Below are 22,547 nucleotides of genomic sequence, written 5' to 3' on the forward strand. Positions count from 1 at the left end.
AGATGGAGATACAGAGCAGGAACCTTCAATCAGCATGTGCTAAACACAGCCAGGGTGAGCGTGCAGTGTAGTGTTGAGTGTGTGTGTGTGTACGCATGTGTGTGTCCACGTGCACACGTTTGAGGAGGTGGGGGAGGAGAGCAAATTGCAAACGATGCTGCTCAGAAACAGAAATAAATCACACATAATTGTTCTGTGGGATGAGAACTCGTGAATAATAGATGCTGTCTGAACGTACGTCGCCCGCTGTAAGAAATGCGTCGTCTGCTTATTTGACGCAAGAAAGACGCTTTCAGCAGAAGGAAACAGAGACGTCTAATAAACCGTTTCCTTCAGGTATGTTACTACATGCTTTAATTACCTCTGACATGCTGCCCACAACTGTCTGAGGACAACACAAAACTGCTGTGGATATGGCAACGTGCCCACAAGTTTCCATGGAGAGTTTATCAAGGTGGTAAAGGGCCAGTGTAACTGCTCTCAGCAGGTTCCTTCATTTGACCTTTGACCCTTATCCATTAGTTTGCATTTGGACAGTTTTGGCTGTTGTCACTGTGATGTTGTGACACAGTGTATGAGCTCCAGCAGCTGAAGAAAATGGTCCGTCTGTTGGTCTAGTTTTAAGCATGGTTAAACATTTTTTTTTTACATATTCATAATGTATTCCAGCCACCTGTTCTGAATTATAAATAAATGAACAGCATTTTCTGTACATATCACGGATGTTTTTAAATCACTTTGCCATTTTTATGACAGTCATCAGTGACGGTGCTAAAATACTAATGCAGTGGCCTCTCATCAACACAAGGATGTGATCTCACTGAGCTGTTTTTAGGTTTGCATTTGGACCAGATCATTTTAACCTGAAATCGGATGCAGTCCTGCCCTATGAAAGCCAGGTTCTTCAAGCTACTTTACATGGGTATATTTTTAACATAAATGAAAACAAAACTGCTGTAAACCACTGTAAAAAAAAGTAAGTAAATACAGAATGCGTTTCAAAGATGTTTACTGGTTCTTTGAACACTGGTAATGGGGTTTGCCAAACTTTGCCATTGGTGAACGACTGTGGAAGTAAAACATTTTTTCCCCCCCACATCATCCAAAATTTAGGAAAGGAGTTTGCATCTGGGCTCCTACGAGGAGAGACACGTCTCCTACGAGGAGAGACACGTCTCCTACGAGGAGAGACACGTCTCCTACGAGGAGAGACACGTCTCCTGGTCTGATTCAACTATTTGTAAGACAGACAGACGGACGAACGAACTTGCTCATGCACGGGCGGATATTCCAGGGGCGGCGAGTTCACACAAGCGCTAGAAGTGGAAGGAGATGGATGATGTGGATCGGACCATGCTAACACGCACAGCCAAAGCACGACTCGGCGTTTCCTTCAGGTTTACGGCCCCCTATGGTACCATGGAGACACCGGGGCAAGGCCAAGGCCACGAGGCACGGAACACGCCGCACACGCACGCAGACACGTGCGCACGAGCGTGCACGCACACACACACACACACACACACACACACACCCAGTCATGACTTACTGTCGTGAAGGCCAGAAGCTCCTCTTCGTTTAGTTTGTGGACCGGATTGTTCTTCTGGAAGTCGGTGCTGAAAGAGGGAGAAATAGAAACAGCGTGAACAAACCTCAAGGTGACGAGGGGCACATGGCCACGTCACAAAGACGGAGCGGAGCACAGAGGTAGCCTCATCAAGCTCCAACCCTTAGCACTCACTCGGCTGATACCACTTGCCGTTGTTCTTAAATTGTATGTCTGCCTATGGTTATTTGTGCTTCTTGGCAAACGTCTAACTTGCAAAACACTAGGTCTTCCTATTCCCCACCATCTAGGGAGTTTTTCCTTGCCACTGTCGCCTCTGGCTTGCTCATTAGGGATTTGGACCCATAGTATTGTTAACCTTGTAAATCCTGTAAAGCCGCTTTGTGACAACGTGTGTTGTGAAAAGCGCTATACAAATAAATTTGATTTGATTTGATTTAGGTAATGACATTGACTCCTGTAGTTTAGTAGTCTGACTCAATGGTGTCTTGAATTCTGGCCTATCCGTACTATTTCCTAGGATGAATTCTGTGATCAGATGCAAAGCACTTTGTAAGTCGCTCTGGATAAGAGTGTCTGCTAAATGCCATAAATGTAAATGTAAACCCAGCATCCTACGTGAGGGACACCGCTTAAACGTGGCCGATGGAGCCTTGCTGTGAAGGCGGATGTAGCGGGCGGTGTGCAACAACGGCTCCATCAGCACCCACATAACCCCGCCCCCTTCCTCCATAACTTCTCCTCATCCTCAGGGGGCAGTCTCCGCAATATAGATCTTTCACACGTCGCATATAATCATCTGTGACAGCCAGCCATTATGAGATTAAAGGCACTGATGGAAATGTGTTGGCCGCAAGACGTCCTCTATCCAGAAGATAACCAAACTGAAGTGTCTGGGTTGTTGTTCTGCTAGGTCGTGGTCGGGATACGGCCAACACCACCCTAAAACAGCCAGACCGAGGCTGGGGGGGGGGGGGGGGGGGGGGGTTTGGGATTTCTATTGTGTGTATATAATTCCAGTGGTATTTTCACTTGAGAAAAGTGAAAATACCACTGGAAAAGTACAGCTACTGTATTACAACTTTGAAGCCATCACACATACTCTCATGCTAGGATCTAGGATCATTATATCATTATAATCCTATAATCACCTCAATTTCACAACTTGGCAATTATCTAACACGGAATGCAGTAAGAATGGCCTGTCGCACGTCTTTAGAGGTCCACAGGGGTTTGCACAAACAGTTCACGTGATTATCTTCATTTATGCGTTAATTCACCGCAACTGTGTGTGTTTGGTGTGAGATACGACATCTTAGCTGTGAAGCCGTCAATCAAGAGTAGAAGCTGTTTGTCTGTGCAGCTCTGATCCAAGCAGCACCACAGTCTGTCTGCTCGCCCGAGTCGTTTAGGTTCGGCCCAATAAAATCCAGAAGGCCCACCCCACTTTGTCAGGGCATTAAATGACAAATACAAACATAATTGACCTGAGTATACGAGTACACAAGCGGTGGAGAGGTTGATCAGTGTTTACCAAAGGCAGCTTGATGGAGCGTGAAGTTTGCAAGCGTAGTACGAGGTTAAGAGGGTGAAGATTCACAGCTCTGAGCGTCACTCAGTGGAATTAATTCTGCTGCCGTGTAGAATTACACGCGTCTGTGGCCAGTCAGGACAGAAAAGAGTGGGCGGAGCTAATGACAGCGAGACTCTGGAGCCCCGCCTCACAATCACTAAGCCCCGCCCCCGCAGCCAGCTCCGCCTCCACTAGAATGAGCTGTGGGGGTGTGAGGGGTGGAGAGTGGGGCGTTAATTACACCCAGGGGCTCCAAAATCTGCTGAACAGTCCTGCTACAACCTCTACATAAGCAGCACACACACACACACACACACACACACACAGAGGTTTACAGCTCCGGAATGAAACGACTATAAGGAGAAAACAAACACACACAGAGTGACGCACACACACAGTGACGCACACACACACGGAGGTTTACAAATCAGGAATTAAACAACAAGAACACAAACAAAGGAACACGCACACACAGGCGCACACACACACACGGACACACCACCCATTCAACCACACCCTGCATACACACACACACGGACACTTGTTCACACTTGAGTAAGTATATTACATTGATGTGTTGCCAACAGCACTCCCAAGTCAAATGTCAAACTCTCTGACTTTTACTGACTAAAACACTGATGTTCCACGACCTAGAATGAACAAGAAATAAAGGCCACGGAAAAACTGACCAATCACCACCACTCCCACATCATGGGAAACACGTCAACATTCAGCACTCGAACGGCAGCTAAACACTAGAAATGCTACAAACAAAAATCCCTGATATTCCATGATTTGATCCAAAAAATTATCCAATTCTTTTCAAGTCTGCGTGAGACTTTTAACGACTCCAAAATATTCCTGAAATTCCACAAGCCGACAATCTCTCAGCAAGATTTGAAACAGTGAGCTTTTAAACCCAGTGTCATCATTAGCATTAAAAGTTCCAGTAAACACGGGGCTGAGCGTGCGGCGTGGCGGTGTTTGGGAGCAGCGTCGGCGGCTGGAGGACTCACCACACCCCCAGGATGAGGGCCTGCTCCTCGGCTCTCAGCTCCGGGAGCTGCAGCTCACACGGCTCGGCCAGGGTCATCTGGTTTAGCACTGTATCATCGTCCAGCTGGTGGTCCTGCACACAGAACCAAAAACCACAGTTTCAACGTAAGACACACATACACATGCCTGCACACACATGGGTCGTCTGTAAAGGTGCACAGGCACGCTGGACTGATCTTAGACATCCTAAAGCCGGTAGATGAGATGCACTAAAACGCGGCCACCAAAACAGAAAAGAAGAAAACATCTTCTCGGAGCATGCCGAGAAAGATCTGTAGAACACCAACTCCCTACGAGCCCTTCCAGAGAGCTGTGAACATCATCAAGAACATCAGGGTTAGACAGATAGAGAGACAGACAGAGAGACAGAGACAGAAAGAAACAGATGGAGACATCTGCATAAAATGTATTACCAGACAGCATGACCTTCATTGCAATTCAATGTCATTTCTGTAGTAAACCCAAGAGCAAAGGTCACCACCTGGTGGTCATGGCGAATAGTGCACAATATTAAGAGATTACTGCTACGTGCACCTGTTCATACCTTTGGCAGGAGGTGTCTGGGCGTGGGTGCAGGTGAGAGGTTGCCCTCGCTCTCGGGAACAGGAGAATCATCCTTCCTCTTTACACTGAGGATGAGCTGGGCAAGAAAATTCTCCTGAAAACGAGTTCTCTTCCCCAGAGCGCCTGAGAACGCAACACAACAACATCAATCACCCACCCATTCCACTCCACTCCCTCCTCCACCCTCCTTTAAATCATTCCCTCTGTCTCTCCTACAGCCACACCCACCCTGATCGTTTGGGGGGGGGGGGGGGGGACAGCACAGCCCCCCCCCTGTGCCACCCACCTGTCATGTTGATTTCGAGTCCCGAGAGCTGGCGTGCTTTCTGCAGGTGGTCTTTAGCTTTGCGGTACTCGTAGTAGGTCAGACAGGCGTAGCTGCACTCCAGGTGAAACAGCAAGGCGAGGTTCCTGTGTGCTCCATCAGAGAGAAGGTCCTCACGCATACACACTGTGGTCCAAAGAGAAGGAGATGGTGTCAAAGCTGCTTAGCAGGGTCTCAGCACAGCAGAAGCACACGATCACTGAGGGGGATCCATCATCTAACCCTCAGAATCATAACCTTTAACCTTTTAACAAAAATACCCAGTTGAAGATCAGCATAACACCAAGCACACACGCACACACACACACACACACACACTCTCGGTGTCTCAAGGATGCATGGTCTACCTTTTACATGAACCACCAGAGATCTACATGCAACAAAAAAGCCACAAAGAAAGCTGTAATTGCTTTCTTTTACGTGCTTTCCATAAGTGAATGAATGAAACCCCCTGATGGGGTGAGCACTGAGCTCTGGATCACTGCATCATCCCAAACGAGAGCCTGGGGTGAAGGTCATCGGATCACCATTTCAGGCACGCCACCACCGAACAAGCCCGTGCTTGTGTTCAATCACTGGGGTGGTGGACACCAACAACAGCAGTAATGAAACACAAGGCCTGTCTTCAGGTGACTAGGAGACTAGCAGAGTGTCTTTCCTTCAGTGAACACCTTTACAGAGACATCCAAGCATGACCGCGTGACCACAAGCATGACGTGAACGTGCCAAGTCTGTCCTTTACCAGAAACATGACGCAAACGTGACAGGTACGTCCTTCAACACTAGCATGGCGCTAACGTGACAGCTCCGCCCTTCAACACTAGCATGTAGCTAACATGACAGCTCCGTCCTTCAACACTAGCATGACGCTAACGTGACAGGTCCATCCTTCAACACTAGCATGGCGCTAACGTGACGGCTCTGCCCTTCAACACTAGCATGACGCTAACATGACGGCTCCACCCTTCAACACTAGCATGGCGCTAACGTGACAGCTCCGCCCTTCAACACTAGCATGACGCTAACGTGACGGCTCCGTCCTTCAACACTAGCATGACGCTAACGTGACAGGTCCATCCTTCAACACTAGCATGGCGCTAACGTGACGGCTCTGCCCTTCAACACTAGCATGACGCTAACATGACGGCTCCACCCTTCAACACTAGCATGGCGCTAACGTGACAGCTCCGCCCTTCAACACTAGCATGACGCTAACGTGACGGCTCCGTCCTTCAACACTAGCATGGCGCTAACGTGAAGGCTCCGCCCTTCAACACTAGCATGATGCTAACGTGACGGCTCCGCCCTTCAACACTAGCATGGCGCTAACGTGACGGCTCCGTCCTTCAACACTAGCATGGCGCTAACGTGACGGCTCCGTCCTTCAACACTAGCATGACGCTAACGTGACGGCTCCGTCCTTCAACACTAGCATGGCGCTAACGTGACAGGTCCGTCCTTCAGCCGTGGCAGGACCAGAATGAACATCTCCGAAGGCCACAGCTATCAGATCAAACCTTCATGTTAGCATGACAACCCCCCCCCCCCCCCCATACAATTTATTGCACACTCCGCTAATGGCACTCACTGCATTAAAGATGTAGGGGTGTGTGTGTGCGCGCGTGTGTCTGTGTGAATTAGTGTGTGTGTGTGTGTGCAGGTGTGTGTGCATCCAAGAACTAGAGAGAAAAAACTGTTTTTTTTTTTTCTGTTTTACCCCCACACGAAGGCTCCACTTCATCACAAACTTCATGAAGCTTGTGATTAAATAAAACAAGGCTCCTAAAATCTGATTCTACATTAATATCCATGGAGTTATTAAACTGATAAAAATTTTGCTATTAAACCAAATACAGTTAATAAAATACGCAGAAAGTCACATTCAAATAAATCGTTTTTACAAATCAGAACAGGTCACTCACGAAACAGGTCAAATTTTAGCTCGTCACATTGTAAAGACACTATATAAAAATATATGTAAAAGACTAAGCTTATTCCCAAGAGTGTGTCCATGAATTTATGAAAATACCAGTCGTGATTTTCTAAATGTCATGTGGCTCCCAACACACGGACACATCCCTCGTAACCATTCCCCCGGACGGCCCGGTTGATCTGGGCTTAGTGGCACGCTCCCGTCCCATTAGCCTGGTTCAAAGCTGCCATTACCTAAACAGGGTGATGGAAGACCTGGCTTTAAATGTGTTCACCCATGTAACTCATTGCGTATAAGGGCTGATTAAAGAATAATTCACTTTTATTGTTTACTTACCTATAAAATGCTCCATTGGTTACAAGTCAGAGATGGATTAGATTTAAAAACAATGCATAAAAGACCATGAAATGTAACAGCAAAGAACATTTTCCCCGAGATTCGAATGTGGCGGGATTGACGATCACAGGCAAGTGAAATCTGAGAATAAAGAAACTAGCCTTCTGGTAGGTGATGGGGAAATGCAGATCAGAGTGAAATTCCATATACAGAATCCAAGATTCCGATTGAAGTCATGATTCATATCATTTTAAATGAAACCTTCCAGAAAAAAGATGTGGAAAAAATGCACAAACTGGTTTCAAACACAGACGGCTTCAGAATAAAGGTGGCTAATCGTTAATATGATCGTGGCAAATGGATCGCAAAGAAAGGACGTGACGTACCGTCTTACGATTAAACATAAAAGCAACGCACCCTGCTGCACAGAGATGAACAAACCCTTTGAGAAGCAGAGTCAGGGTTGGGAGATGAATCCCTGGCCACTGATGTATGGACTGATTACATCTTAGCAGCCAGTGCCCAAAGGCAACATATCAGTTAATGTAGCAGTGCGGGGCAAATCCCTGGTCAGATGGTCACAGATCAGCCCGGCTTTGGTGACTGACCTGCTTAAATGCACCTGATTCAACTCATCAATCAACTGTCAGGCCCAGCCCGTTGGTCTGAGCAGTGCACTCACCAAACTTTACAGGACTTTGGCCTTCCAGGACCAGATTTTGACACCCCTGTGCTTGAGGTTTGAATATAAATACGTATTAATGCATAATCAAGAGAAGATGACTGGGTACCTGGCCAGGTAGGAGTCCACTCGGATCCTGTAAGATTAGGCTGTAGGCCCTTCAATCCACTGCAGATGTTTGCAACTGTAGTGGACAGCCTCTTAGTTAATCAGTGTTGGTCCCCATCCAAACATTCACACCTAAGGCTAACCAAAAACTGTACCTGAAATGACCAATTACCAACCATCCCACGAAGACAGGAGTGAAACAGACAGAGCCAAGCAAGCAGGACATTAAAACCCAGCCTACCTTACTGAGCCAAAAACACATTCCAGGATGCATGAGAACCTAATTAAAGCTGCTGTTTAAAGCACAACCTCCCTCTCCTTCCTTCCTTCCTTCTCTCTCTCTCTCTCTCTCTCTCTCTCTCTCTCCCTCTCTCTCTCTCTCTCGCAGCAGTTTCAGAACAATTAAGAGTGAGTGTTGCCACCACAGTAATGCAATCTGTGCAAAGCAACTGCCGTCAGACACCCCACCCTCCACCACGAATGAAGTCTCTGTTGGAACTGGACATATTTAAAAAAAAACTGGACTTAAAAGGTTCTGTGTTATTTCATGGTTGTAGACAAAGTTTCATTCATTTGGTCTAGGTGTTTTGGAGCAGTTTTATTTTCTAGTGGTGCTTGTGTTTAAATAGTTAATTTCTTTAGAGGAAATACATTTTTTGACTATAAATTCAGCACCAAGAGCAACAGCTGATGGAGATATTCACGCTATTACAGCTTTTAAAGTACAGCTTTTATTAAAGTTGTCACGTTCAATGTGCACTCTAACCTCTAACCTTCATGACCCAAGCTGGAACAAAACCATGTAGCACCATTCTGCAGTTGGGGAATTTAAAAACCTTAAATTTAGGCGGGCGGCATGGCGGTTAGCACCATCGCCTCACAGCAAGGCGGTCTGGGTTCGATTCTCGGTCTGGGCTGCTCTGTGTGGAGTTTGCATGTTCTCCCTGTTTCTCTGGTTTCCTCCCACAGTCCAAAGACGTGCATGGTAGGTTGATTAATCACTCTAAATTACCCATAGTTGTGAGTGTGTGTGTGTGTGTGTGTTGGCCATGTGGTGGACTGGCGACCTGCCCATGGTGTACCTGCCTTGGCCCGGAGATGCTGGGATTGGCTCCAGCCCCCCCGTGACCCCGACTAGCGGGATTAAGCGGATTGGATAATGAATGAATAAATTTAGGTGAATTTAACAAACCTTACATTTAACCTTCAACGCAAGAGTCGATATAAGTCATTCAGCCTGACTCCAGAACAGCCCCTAAAAATGTCAGTGATCAAAGTCAACAGTAGTGACCCTAACAGAAGAGTGTTCACGGGTAACAACAGTAGAGTGACCCTAACAGAAGAGTGTTCATGGGTAAAGACAGTAAAGTGACCCTAACAGAAGAGTGTTCATGGGTAACAACAGTAGAGTGACCCTAACAGAAGAGTGTTCATGGGTAACAGTAGAGTGACCCTAACAGAAGAGTGTTCATGGGTAACAACAGTAAAGTGACCCTAACAGAAGAGTGTTCACGGGTAACAGTAGAGTGACCCTAACAGAAGAGTGTTCATGGGTAACAACAGTAAAGTGACCCTAACAGAAGAGTGTTCACGGGTAACAACAGTAGTGACCCTAACAGAAGAGTGTTCACGGGTAACAACAGTAGAGTGACCCTAACAGAAGAGTGTTCACGGGTAACAACAGTAGTGACCCTAACAGAAGAGTGTTCATGGGTAACAACAGTAGAGTGACCCTAACAGAAGAGTGTTCATGGGTAACAACAGTAGTGACCCTAACAGAAGAGTGTTCATGGGTAACAACAGTAGAGTGACCCTAACAGAAGAGTGTTCACGGGTAACAGTAGAGTGACCCTAACAGAAGAGTGTTCACGGGTAACGACAGTAGAGTGACCCTAACAGAAGAGTGTTCATGGGTAACAACAGTAGAGTGACCCTAACAGAAGAGTGTTCACGGGAAACAACAGTAGAGTGACCCTAACAGAAGAGTGTTCACGGGTAACAGTAGAGTGACCCTAACAGAAGAGTGTTCATGGGTAACAACAGTAAAGTGACCCTAACAGAAGAGTGTTCACGGGTAACAGTAGAGTGACCCTAACAGAAGAGTGTTCATGGGTAACAACAGTAAAGTGACCCTAACAGAAGAGTGTTCACGGGTAACAACAGTAGTGACCCTAACAGAAGAGTGTTCACGGGTAACAACAGTAGAGTGACCCTAACAGAAGAGTGTTCACGGGTAACAACAGTAGTGACCCTAACAGAAGAGTGTTCATGGGTAACAACAGTAGAGTGACCCTAACAGAAGAGTGTTCATGGGTAACAACAGTAGTGACCCTAACAGAAGAGTGTTCACGGGTAACAACAGTAAAGTGACCCTAACAGAAGAGTGTTCACGGGTAACAACAGTAGTGACCCTAACAGAAGAGTGTTCACGGGTAACAACAGTAGAGTGACCCTAACAGAAGAGTGTTCACGGGTAACAACAGTAGAGTGACCCTAACAGAAGAGTGTTCATGGGTAACAACAGTAGAGTGACCCTAACAGAAGAGTGTTCACGGGTAACAACAGTAGTGACCCTAACAGAAGAGTGTTCACGGGTAACAACAGTAGAGTGACCCTAACAGAAGAGTGTTCATGGGTAACAACAGTAGAGTGACCCTAACAGAAGAGTGTTCACGGGTAACAACAGTAGTGACCCTAACAGAAGAGTGTTCACGGGTAACAACAGTAGAGTGACCCTAACAGAAGAGTGTTCTGTGAAATCTGAGAATAAAGAAACTAGCCTTCTGGTAGGTGATGGGGAAATGCAGATCAGAGTGAAATTCCATATACAGAATTCAAGATTCCGATTGAAGTCATGTTTCATATCATTTTAAATGAAACCTTCCAGAAAAAAGATGTGGAAAAAATGCACAAACTGGTTTCAAACACAGACGGCTTCAGAATAAAGGCGGCTAATCGTTAATCTGATCGTGGCAAACGGATCGCAAAGAAAGGACGTGACGTACCGTCTTGCGATTAAACATAAAAGCAACGCACCCTGCTGCACAGAGATGAACAAACCCTTTGAGAAGCAGAGTCAGGGTTGGGAGATGAATCCCTGGCCACTGATGTATGGACTGATTACATCTTAGCAGCCAGTGCCCAAAGGCAACATATCAGTTAATGTAGCAGTGCGGGGCAAATCCCTGGTCAGATGGTCACAGATCAGCCCGGCTTTGGTGACTGACCTGCTTAAATGCACCTGATTCAACTCATCAATCAACTGTCAGGCCCAGCACGTTGGTCTGAGCAGTGCACTCAAACTTTACAGGACTTCTGTTCATGGGTAACAACAGTAGAGTGACCCTAACAGAAGAGTGTTCACGGCTAACAACAGTAGAGTGACCCTAACAGAAGAGCGTTCATAACTCTTTGAAAACTAGGTGTTAATAATAGGATCCCACAGAGTACAATACGAAACTAGTTTCGATTTAGTCAATCCATCAGAACGTCAACTGAATCCCATATGCAGACAATTAATTTGCTTTAAAAGATTTTACAGTGATGTTAACAAAGGATTGACATTCAAAAGAGACCATCAATCGAGGAGTTCAGAAAACTGCAGAATTGTTCAGCCTAAAGCTCATTTAGTCTTCAGCACAAACGAACCATTTCATTAAGTCTAATGTGGGTTGTGATGATTTTCTATTTTAATATAGCCAGTGTAATCCAAGCGTAACACTTCTGTAGGGGTATGCTTACAGTATACAAAGATTACATAGTATAAGATCTATATGTGCCGAAAACCGTAAGCGTGTTAAGGGCAGCATATATGACAAATGTTATTGTATATGAAAGGAAACCCAATTATGTTTCATAACATAAATCCAGGGTCGTGAATTAAATATTACATTAAATATAATATTATTAGACTATCGAGGACTATTATTATTATTATTTAGATTTATCTATTATTGATAGTGGAGAAAAGCAAGTGTATTGTGAAATAATGCTTTGAATTAGAAGAAATTGAATGTGTCACTGAATGTGGTCTTTGAAGTATTTAATACAATATTATGAAGTAATGTACAACGACATATAGCAGACATAGATTCATAATATTAAGCTGGTGAAAATACATATTTTTAAAGTGTCTAGTTAAAATGGTGGTTGACTGCTTAATACTTTTGGTAGCAGACCAAATACAGTAGAGACACGGTTGTGTATAAAAACATCCAGCAGCACCACGCTCAATCACCCGGCCTGACCACGCAAGTGTTTCTTCAGTAGAGCAATTACAGTCCCAATCCCTTCTGATGTCTTGTCAACAGACTGGGCTCTCATTACACAACCTCTGTCCACCATGTGGTATAGACATACACACACATACCTGCGGTATACGCACTACACACATACCTGTAAACACTGGTGTAAATAAATAAAATAACTATAGATAAATAAATAAATAAAATGTTATATAATAAATATATAAAATAACATTCACTTTCCAAGGAGGAAAAACCAGATCCACTTAAAAGTAGCACAAAACCCAAAGAAACTCTCTCTACCTGTTGATGTTGTTGTGTCTATGAATGCCACAGAGAAGACCGTGCTAAAACAGCTTTAGAAGGGAAGTCTGGATGTAGGCCATGGGATTATATAGAGGGGAGGAGATGTACGTTTGGCAGAAGAAGTTAGCAAGACCTGCTGACGTGGCTTAGAGCAGTTCTAAGAGAGTCAGCCGAGACGGCTAAAGAATTGGACAACAGTCCAGATTCTCCATCTGCAGCAGAGGGGTGGAGATTCTCCATCTGCAGCAGAGGGGTGGAGATTCTCCATCTGATGCAGAGGGGTGGAGATTCTCCATCTGATGCAGAGGGGTGGAGATTCTCCATCTGATGCAGAGGGGTGGAGATTCTCCATCTGCAGCAGAGGGGTGGAGATTCTCCATCAGGCCTGAGACTGATCCTGAGGTTTCCTCCATTCCACTACACGCACACTGAACCATTTAAACAGTGCTCTATGTAATCCCACACTGCACACACACTGAACCATTTAAACAGTGCTCTATGTAATCCCACACTGCACACACACTGAACCATTTAAACAGTGCTCTATGTAATCCCACACTGCACACACACTGAACCATTTAAACAGTGCTCTATGTAATCCCACACTGCACACACACTGAACCATTTAAACAGTGCTCTATGTAATCCCACACTGCACACACACTGAACCATTTAAACAGTGCTCTATGTAATCCCACACTGCACACACACTGAACCATTTAAACAGTGCTCTATGTAATCCCACACTGCACACACACTGAACCATTTAAACAGTGCTCTATGTAATCCCACACTGCACACACACTGAACCATTTAAACAGTGCTCTATGTAATCCCACACTGCACACACACTGAACCATTTAAACAGTGCTCTATGTAATCCCACACTGCACACACACTGAACCATTTAAACAGTGCTCTATGTAATCCCACACTGCACACACACTGAACCATTTAAACAGTGCTCTATGTAATCCCACACTGCACACACACTGAACCATTTAAACAGTGCTCTATGTAATCCCACACTGCACACACACTGAACCATTTAAACAGTGCTCTATGTAATCCCACACTGCACACACACTGAACCATTTAAACAGTGCTCTATGTAATCCCACACTGCACACACACTGAACCATTTAAACAGTGCTCTATGTAATCCCACACTGCACACACACTGAACCATTTAAACAGTGCTCTATGTAATCCCACACTGCACACACACTGAACCATTTAAACAGTGCTCTATGTAATCCCACACTGCTCACACACACACTGTAAGAGATCAAACAGCTGATGCACTTCAGCGTGTATGCTGCAGTGAGGTAGAGGTAGAGGTGACCACACACACCCACATATGGGAACCCGTGGGGTCCTTAAAAAAGAAACAAATACAATTAAAATCTGCAGTCTAACCTTCCACAATCTGTCACCATAACGACCATGCCACTGACGCAAACACACAAATATGCACACAAATATCAAAAATGCTGATAACATCAAAAGACTTTAAGGACACAGTGGCCACAACCTGAGACACACAACCAGCTTTATCTCCCTTATGCTCTCTCTCTTTCTCTCTCTCTCCCTCTCTCTCTCTCACACACACACACACACACACCCTTTGAACATAAATGGCAAGAATGACAGACCGCCCACTCTAAATGAGCCATGACATCACTTCTCACCCAGCAGGAGGGTAATAAGACATGACAGCCATGTCATCTCTGCACTAAACTCCATGAAGCATGTTCTCACACACACACACACACACACACACTAAACTTCATCAAGCATGCTCTCACACACATGCACGCACACACACACACACACACACAGACACACACACATTAAACTCCATCAAGCATGCTCTCACATACATGCACGCATATACACATGTGCACAAACACACACATGCACTAAACTCCATGTTTTCACATACACATGCCCACTCACTGTCACACACACATATACTATTGGTAGAGTATTGGTAGGAGTATTGGTATTGGTAGACTATTGGTAGAGTACTGCTAGACTATTTGTAGAGTATTGGTAGGAGTATTGGTAGACTATTGGTAGGAGCCTCTGTATTGGTAGACTACTGGTAGAGTATTGGTAGGAGTATTGGTACTGGTAGACTATTGGTAGGAGTATTGGTACTGGTAGACTATTGGTAGAGTACTGCTAGACTATTTGCAGAGTATTGGTATCTCTAGACTAGTGGTAGGAGTACTGGTGTCACTAGACTAGTGGTAGGAGTATTGGTGTCGCTAGACTAGTGGTAGGAGTACTGGTGTCACTAGACTAGTGGTAGGAGTACTGGTGTTGGTAGACTAGTGGTAGGAGTATTGGTGTCACTAGACTAGTGGTAGGAGTATTGGTGTCACTAGACTAGTGGTAGGAGTACTGGTGTCGCTAGACTAGTGGTAGGAGTATTGGTGTCGCTAGACTAGTGGTAGGAGTACTGGTGTCGTTAGACTAGTGGTAGGAGTACTGGTGTTGGTAGACTAGTGGTAGGAGTACTGGTGTCGGTAGACTAGTGGTAGGAGTACTGGTGTCGCTAGACTAGTGGTAGGAGTACTGGTGTCGCTAGACTAGTGGTAGGAGTACTGGTGTCGCTAGACTAGTGGTAGGAGTACTGGTGTCGTTAGACTAGTGGTAGGAGTACTGGTGTCGCTAGACTAGTGGTAGGAGTACTGGTGTCGCTAGACTAGTGGTAGGAGTACTGGTGTCGCTAGACTAGTGGTAGGAGTACTGGTGTCGCTAGACTAGTGGTAGGAGTACTGGTGTCGCTAGACTAGTGGTAGGAGTACTGGTGTCGCTAGACTAGTGGTAGGAGTACTGGTGTCGTTAGACTAGTGGTAGGAGTACTGGTGTCGCTAGACTAGTGGTAGGAGTACTGGTGTCGCTAGACTAGTGGTAGGAGTACAGGTGTCGCTAGACTAGTGGTAGGAGTACAGGTGTCGCTAGACTAGTGGTAGGAGTACTGGTGTCGTTAGACTAGTGGTAGGAGTACTGGTGTTGGTAGAGTAGTGGTATCGGTAGACTAGTGGTATCGGTAGACTAGTGGTATCGGTAGACTAGTGGTATCGGTAGACTAGTGGTATCTGTAAACTAGCGGTAGGGTTATATTGTGGCAGGGTTGTTCGATCCGGAGTACATTAACTAGAGAACCCCTGTGCAGTGCTGTACGTTTGAACAGAGAAGTCTTTTGTGCAGTGTGTGTGTGTGTGTGTGTTTCTTGCCTTTGTCCATGCAGCTCTTTGCTAGGCTAAAAAGCTGGGGAGATCTTTCCTCCAAAATCTGCTGATGCAAAGCAGTGTATCTCAACGTCCACCAGGGCAGCAGCTAAACACAAACATACATGTGCACACACAGAAAAAGAGAGAGAGAGAGGGGGGGGGTATGTTAGCACAGAAAACACCCTTCTGAGTATGAATGCGTATGAATGGGTAGAATTCCTTTTTAAAACAACATACATAGAATACATACATAGAAAAATTGACAGTAAGCAGCAATACATATATGTTCCCCTATTGAAAATGAAAACACAAACACACACACACAAAAACACACAGTAGTGCCCCTTGGTCAAATAGAAAGATATTCATCAAAAGTGAAGCTTAATCTGTATTCATCTCACAAGCGCACGCATGCATACACACCACCACTACCACCACCACCCCCACCCCCACCCACACCACCTCAACTCTGCATGCAGACGTGATGCAGGTCTCCACATTTATTAGTGGAAATGTGATCAAGATAAAGGGGGTAAATTCTGGGGGAGGGGCGCCACTCCCAAACTCTTCCAAGTAGTAAATAAAGTCATCTACATTATCTGGAAACATCAGAGGACATGCCTCTGTGTGTGTGTGTGTGTGTGTGTGTGAGAGAGAGAGAGAGAATGTGTGTGTGTTACCTAACCACCAGAAACAACTGAATCCCCTTGACAGCTGCTTGCATTTGCAATGAGGTGAACAAATATTAGTTCTGGTGGGTGACTGACGATGTCTGCTCACACCCGCACACACACTTGCCCACACTCACACACACACACACCTGCCCACACTCACACACACACCTGCCCACACACACACACCTGCCCACATATGCGCACGCACGCGCGCACACACACACACGCCTGCTCACATGCCTGCTGAGAAGAGGAAGGTCTGGAGTTCAGTCTGAGAACAGGAAGGTCTGGTGTTCAGTCTGAGAACAGGAAGGTCTGGAGTTCAGTCTGAGAACAGGAAGGTCTGGTGTTCAGTCTGAGAACAGGAAGGTCTGGTGTTCAGTCTGAGAACAGGAAGGTCTGGTGTTCAGTCTGAGAACAGGAAGGTCTGGTGTTCAGTCTGAGAACAGGAAGGTCTGGTGTTCAGTCTGAGAACAGGAAGGTCTGGTGTTCAGTCTGAGAACAGGAAGGTCTGGTGTTCAGTCTGAGAACAGGAAGGTCTGGTGTTCAGTCTGAGCTTTGGGTGCCGTTACTGCTCCATCAGGCAGAGCCAAACAACAGCAGCAGAAAACCCAATGCACCATTACATCACATTATTCCTTATGAGAATTCAAATAATTACGCCAATATTGCTTTGAGAGAGAGAGAGAGAGAGAGAGAGAGAGAGAGAGAGTGTGTGTGTGTGTTATGAGCAGTGTTGGGAATAAAAAAGTAATTAGTTATAGTTACTCTCTACTTGTTCAAAAAGGTAACTGAGTTAGTAACTGAATTACTCTATAATAAAAGTAACTTGTTACCAGGGAAAGTAACTATTTGCATTACAGTTAAAAAAGAGTTATATGCCAATGAATAAGGATTTTTTTGAAAAAGCAGTTTTCACAGTCAGTTGAAATGAGTAGATAAGAAAGGTGTTTAACTTTTGATATTTATTGCACATCCATAGACCAGTGCAGGACAAAATCCTTTAAAATCCCAAATCTTTGTTTAAAAAAAAAAAAAAAAAAAAAAAAAAGCAAAAGTAAACAGTTACACTATATAAAGTGCATTTACATCTATCAAATTAAATTAAATTCTCTCAACCTGAGACAACTGGTTTGTTCACAATAGAAGTAAACTTAACAATAAAACCTCTATTCTTAATTAAATAAATCAAATACCCAGTCTGGTAGACATTCAGGAACTTCAAGTTTTTTTCTTAAATAATGTTTATATCACCACCTTGAAAATGATCATTTTTCTTCGGCTTGCTCCTGACTCGCCATTTCTGCCTCTTCTCCGTTTGTGTCGTGTGCTTCGGCACGCGTGTAAAAACACTGGCTCTGATTGGCTACCATAACGTTGCCTTAGCCAATCGCTTACTGACTTGTTAAGTTAAACAGGTGTTACACCGAGAACTGTGACCTATCGAGATCTGTTACTCCTCACTAGCCTGGGCAGCGGTTCGCTCGCAATACTGTTAGTATATCAATATATAGTAACGCACCGCTTTTAATGACCAGTAACGTCAACGGCGTTGTAACAGGAAAAGTAATTAATTATATTATCCCGTTACTGACAAAATGACGCAGTTACTGCCGTTATTTTTAACGGCGTTATTCGCAACACTGGTTATGAGTCCCAGTCCTCCCACTGACACCAGCACAATCCGAACCAGTGGTGATAGTGACTCTCTGAACGGCCCCTCTGGCCTCTGGAGTCTCAGCATGTCTGTCAGCACAAACACACCAATGAGTTCAGCACCCTGTCACACTGTGTGCACTACTGTCACGGACCAAGACCAAATACCAGTAGTGATACCAGTGATTGACACCTTGACTGACCAATGAAAATGCCCCCTGTGAGACCTAGAGAACATAAAAAGCATTAGAATACATTATAATATGGTTTAGGTTGTTTTGCCTGACAGAATGTAATGAACAGAGAGCAGAGCAGAGTGAACGGATGCAGGGTGAGCAGAGTGTGAATGGCTACAGGGTGCACACTAGGGTGCTTTCAATGTCCCGGTTTCACACTTGGTTATGATCTATGATTGAACACCACAGCCTTTTTTTAAATACCTTGTAAAACACAGTGTTGTGAAACGATGCACATTTATTTATGCATGTGTACACAATATTTTTAGACTAGGTGATATAATATAAACACGTATTGCAATCCCTAAGCCCCGCCCCCACGGCTAGCTCCGCCTCCACTAGAATGAGCTGTGGGGGTGTGAGGGGTGGAGAGTGGGGCGTTAATTACACCCAGGGGCTCCAAAATCTGCTGAACAGTCCTGCTACAACCTCTACATAAGCAGCACACACACACACACACACACACACACACACACACAAACGGAGGTTGACAGTTCCGCAATGAAACGACTATAAAGAGAAAACACAAACACACACACACACACACACACACACAGAGTGACACACACACACAGTGACACACACACACACACACACACACTCCCAGTGACACACACTCACATAACCTCTACCATGGGGAAGGGTTTCCAGTCAGAGCTTTTTATTATGTATTCTGTAACAGTTTATGAAACAAACAACAAAAGATTCATTCTCTGGTTTTTTTGGTGATCAGAAAACTAGCTCACAACTACACACACACACACACACACACACACACACACACACACACACACTCACCTGCAGGTGTTCCAGCTTCGTGGCACAGTTGACCAGCAGCACTCTGGCCACAAGCAGCAGGAAGGGGTTCAACACCAGACTGTACACACACTCCCCATCCAGCAGGAGATGGGACAACACAGCTGAGGTCAGCGCTCCGTCCTGCGGGCACAGGGACACCCGGTTAACACACACACACACACACGCGCACACACACACACACACACACACACACACACACACACACACACACACACACAGAGTAATTTGCGACAGCACTTTATGGTCCATACACCCAGGAGAATCCCCTGGCTCATCTCCAGCACCTCCCAGTCTCTAGAAGCAGCTCCGTGTGTAAAATGAAAAGGTCTTCAGTACAAGACAGATAAATCAAACACGGAAAGCTGTGAGACAGCAGAATGTGTTTATCCTGGGGTTTATAGAGATACACACACACAGCGTTCAGCACACGTGAGCTGGGGATCCCCGGGGTATCAGGAAGGCATCTTCTCTGCATCACTGGGGGCCCTGAGAGGTTTCATTAGTGTGAGGCCCTCCCTCACGCCTCTATATGGCCTCATTATACAGAGCAAAGACCCGCACGGCCTCACCAACACTCTCCATACATCACAGAGCTAGTGAAGAGTGCGTCTCACACACACACACACACATATGCACACAAACATGCACACACACGTATGAACACGCACGCATGCACACGCACACACACGCATGCATACACGTGCACACACACACACGCATGTATGCGCACACACACACACACACATTCCAATAGTGGATATACCCGAGAGCGAGAGCTATTGTAAGAGCAATAAGACTGCTCTATCCACTCAAGAGCAGACAGTACTGGAAGGGAATGCAAGACTGGTGACCCATTACAAACCCTGACGTCCTTCATCAATAGTCAGTCAGTGAGCACTACTAACCCACCATCACTACTAACCCACCATCACTAACTCACCCACCATCACTAACTCACCCACCATCACTACTAACCCACCATCACTACTAACCCACCATCACTAACTCACCCACCATCACTACTAACCCACCATCACTACTAACCCACCATCACTACTAACCCACCATCACTAACTCACCCACCATCACTACAGCATTACTAACCCACCATCACTACTAACCCACCATCACTACTAACCCACCATCACTACTGCACTACTAACCCACCATCACTACTAACCCACCGTCACTACTAACCCACCGTCACTACTAACCCACCGTCACTACTAACCCACCGTCACTACTGCATTACTAACCCACCGTCACTACTAACCCACCATCACTACAGCATTACTAACCCACCATCACTCCTAACTCACCACCACTACTAACCCACCATCACTACTGCACTACTAACCCACCATCACTACTAACCCACCATCACTACTAACCCACCGTCACTACTAACCCACCGTCACTACTGCATTACTAACCCACCATCAATACTAACCCACCGTCACTACTAACCCACCGTCACTACTGCATTACTAACGCACCATCACTACTAACTCACCATCAATACTAACCCACCGTCACTACTAACTCACCATAACTACTGCATTACTAACCCACCATCACTACTAACTCACCATCAATACTAACCCACCATCACTACTTTAAATATCATGTTCACCATCACTACTAATCCACCATCACTACTAACTCACCATCAATACTAACCCACCATCACTACTAACTCACCATCACTACTAACCCACCATCACTACTTTAAATATCATGTTTATGGGGCATTATTTCATTTCAGTTAAAATGTTCATGCCCACCAGACCAAATCCACTCAATGTGCACATATAGAGGGAAGGTGATCCCAGAAGAGTCTCCATATGGCCAGAGCCGTGTTAGTGGAAGTGTTGAGGGCAGTGTTGGGGGGCTGGTCCATATGGCCAGAGCCGTGTTAGTGGAGGTGTTGAGGGCAGTGTTGGGGGGCTGGTCCACATGGCCCAAGCCGTGTTAGTGGAGGTGTTGAGGGCAGTGTTGGGGGGCTGGTCTACATGGCCCAAGCCGTGTTAGTGGAGGTGTTGAGGGCAGTGTTGGGGGGCTGGTCCACGTGGCCAGAGCCGTGTTAGTGGAAGTGTTGAGGGCAGTGTTGGGGGGCTGGTCCATATGGCCAGAGCCGTGTTAGTGGAGGTGTTGAGGGCAGTGTTGGGGGGCTGGTCCATATGGCCAGAGCCGTGTTAGTGGAGGTGTTGAGGGCAGTGTTGGGGGGCTGGTCCATATGGCCAGAGCCGTGTTAGTGGAGTTGTTGAGGGCAGTGTTGGGGGGCTGGTCCATATGGCCCAAGCCGTGTTAGTGGAGGTGTTGAGGGCAGTGTTGGGGGGCTGGTCCATATGGCCAGAGCCGTGTTAGTGGAGGTGTTGAGGACAGTATTGGGGGGCTGGTCCACATGGCCAGAGCAGTGTTAGTGGAGGTGTTGAGGGCAGTGTTGGGGGGCTGGTCCACGTGGCCAGAGCCGTGTTAGTGGAGGTGTTGAGGGCAGTGTTGGGGGGCTGGTCCATATGGCCAGAGCCGTGTCAGTGGAGGTGTTGAGGGCAGGTCCACATGGCCAGAGCAGTGTTAGTGGAGGTGTTGAGGGCAGTGTTGGGGGGCTGGTCCACATGGCCAGAGCCGTGTTAGTGGAGGTGTTGAGGGCAGTGTTGGGGGGCTGGTCCACATGGCCAGAGCCGTGTTAGTGGAGGTGTTGAGGGCAGTGTTGGGGGGCTGGCATCTCCAGGACAGGTACCGCACCTCTGAGTAGCGGTCCAGCACACAGACAGGCAGGAGGTCCGAGACTTGCAGTGTGATGGGAGGGCCCGTCCAGTTAGACTGAGCAAAGAGACCCAGGCAGGACACAGCCATGGCCAAGACAACTGTCTCCCTACAGCCGGAGAGGAGAGAGAGAGGGAGGGAGTGAGGGAGGGGGAAGAGAGAGGGAGAGATGGGGGATGGAGTGAGGGGGGAAGAGAGAGAGAGAGATTGATGGTGGAGCAAGAGAGCACGAGAGGGAGGAGAGGTGGGAGAAAAGGGGAAGAGAGAAATGGATGGAGAGGACGAGAGGGAGGTGAAGAGAAGAACAGATCAGAAGGAAAAGAAGAGAGAGAGAGAGACTTGGTTATAGGTTGCACAACAAATTAGTGGAGTTTCACATATTTTAATAAATCAAAGCTATAATGCATAAATTATTCAGGAAACATCCAATATGAAAGCAAGGAAAACAGTATTTATG

General features: G+C 46.1%; 1 protein-coding gene across 1 annotated transcript in view; it reads right to left on the bottom strand.

The window, feature by feature from the left end:
- Positions 1 to 1,316: 1,316 nt before the first annotated feature.
- Positions 1,317 to 22,547, bottom strand: part of LOC143506828 (tetratricopeptide repeat protein 27-like) — a 30,925-nt gene continuing 9,694 nt past the window's right edge. Inside the window, exons 3-10 of the mRNA XM_076996438.1 lie at positions 22,070 to 22,199; positions 19,304 to 19,444; positions 15,943 to 16,045; positions 5,047 to 5,211; positions 4,741 to 4,883; positions 4,157 to 4,269; positions 1,550 to 1,616; positions 1,317 to 1,409 (exon numbers count right to left, since the gene is read on the bottom strand). Of these exons, the coding sequence (XP_076852553.1) occupies positions 1,317 to 1,409; positions 1,550 to 1,616; positions 4,157 to 4,269; positions 4,741 to 4,883; positions 5,047 to 5,211; positions 15,943 to 16,045; positions 19,304 to 19,444; positions 22,070 to 22,199 (955 nt within the window). The remainder of the gene's footprint in view (positions 1,410 to 1,549; positions 1,617 to 4,156; positions 4,270 to 4,740; positions 4,884 to 5,046; positions 5,212 to 15,942; positions 16,046 to 19,303; positions 19,445 to 22,069; positions 22,200 to 22,547) is intronic.

This window comes from Brachyhypopomus gauderio, unplaced genomic scaffold, assembly GCF_052324685.1.
Source record: "Brachyhypopomus gauderio isolate BG-103 unplaced genomic scaffold, BGAUD_0.2 sc531, whole genome shotgun sequence".
Lineage (NCBI taxonomy): Eukaryota > Metazoa > Chordata > Actinopteri > Gymnotiformes > Hypopomidae > Brachyhypopomus > Brachyhypopomus gauderio.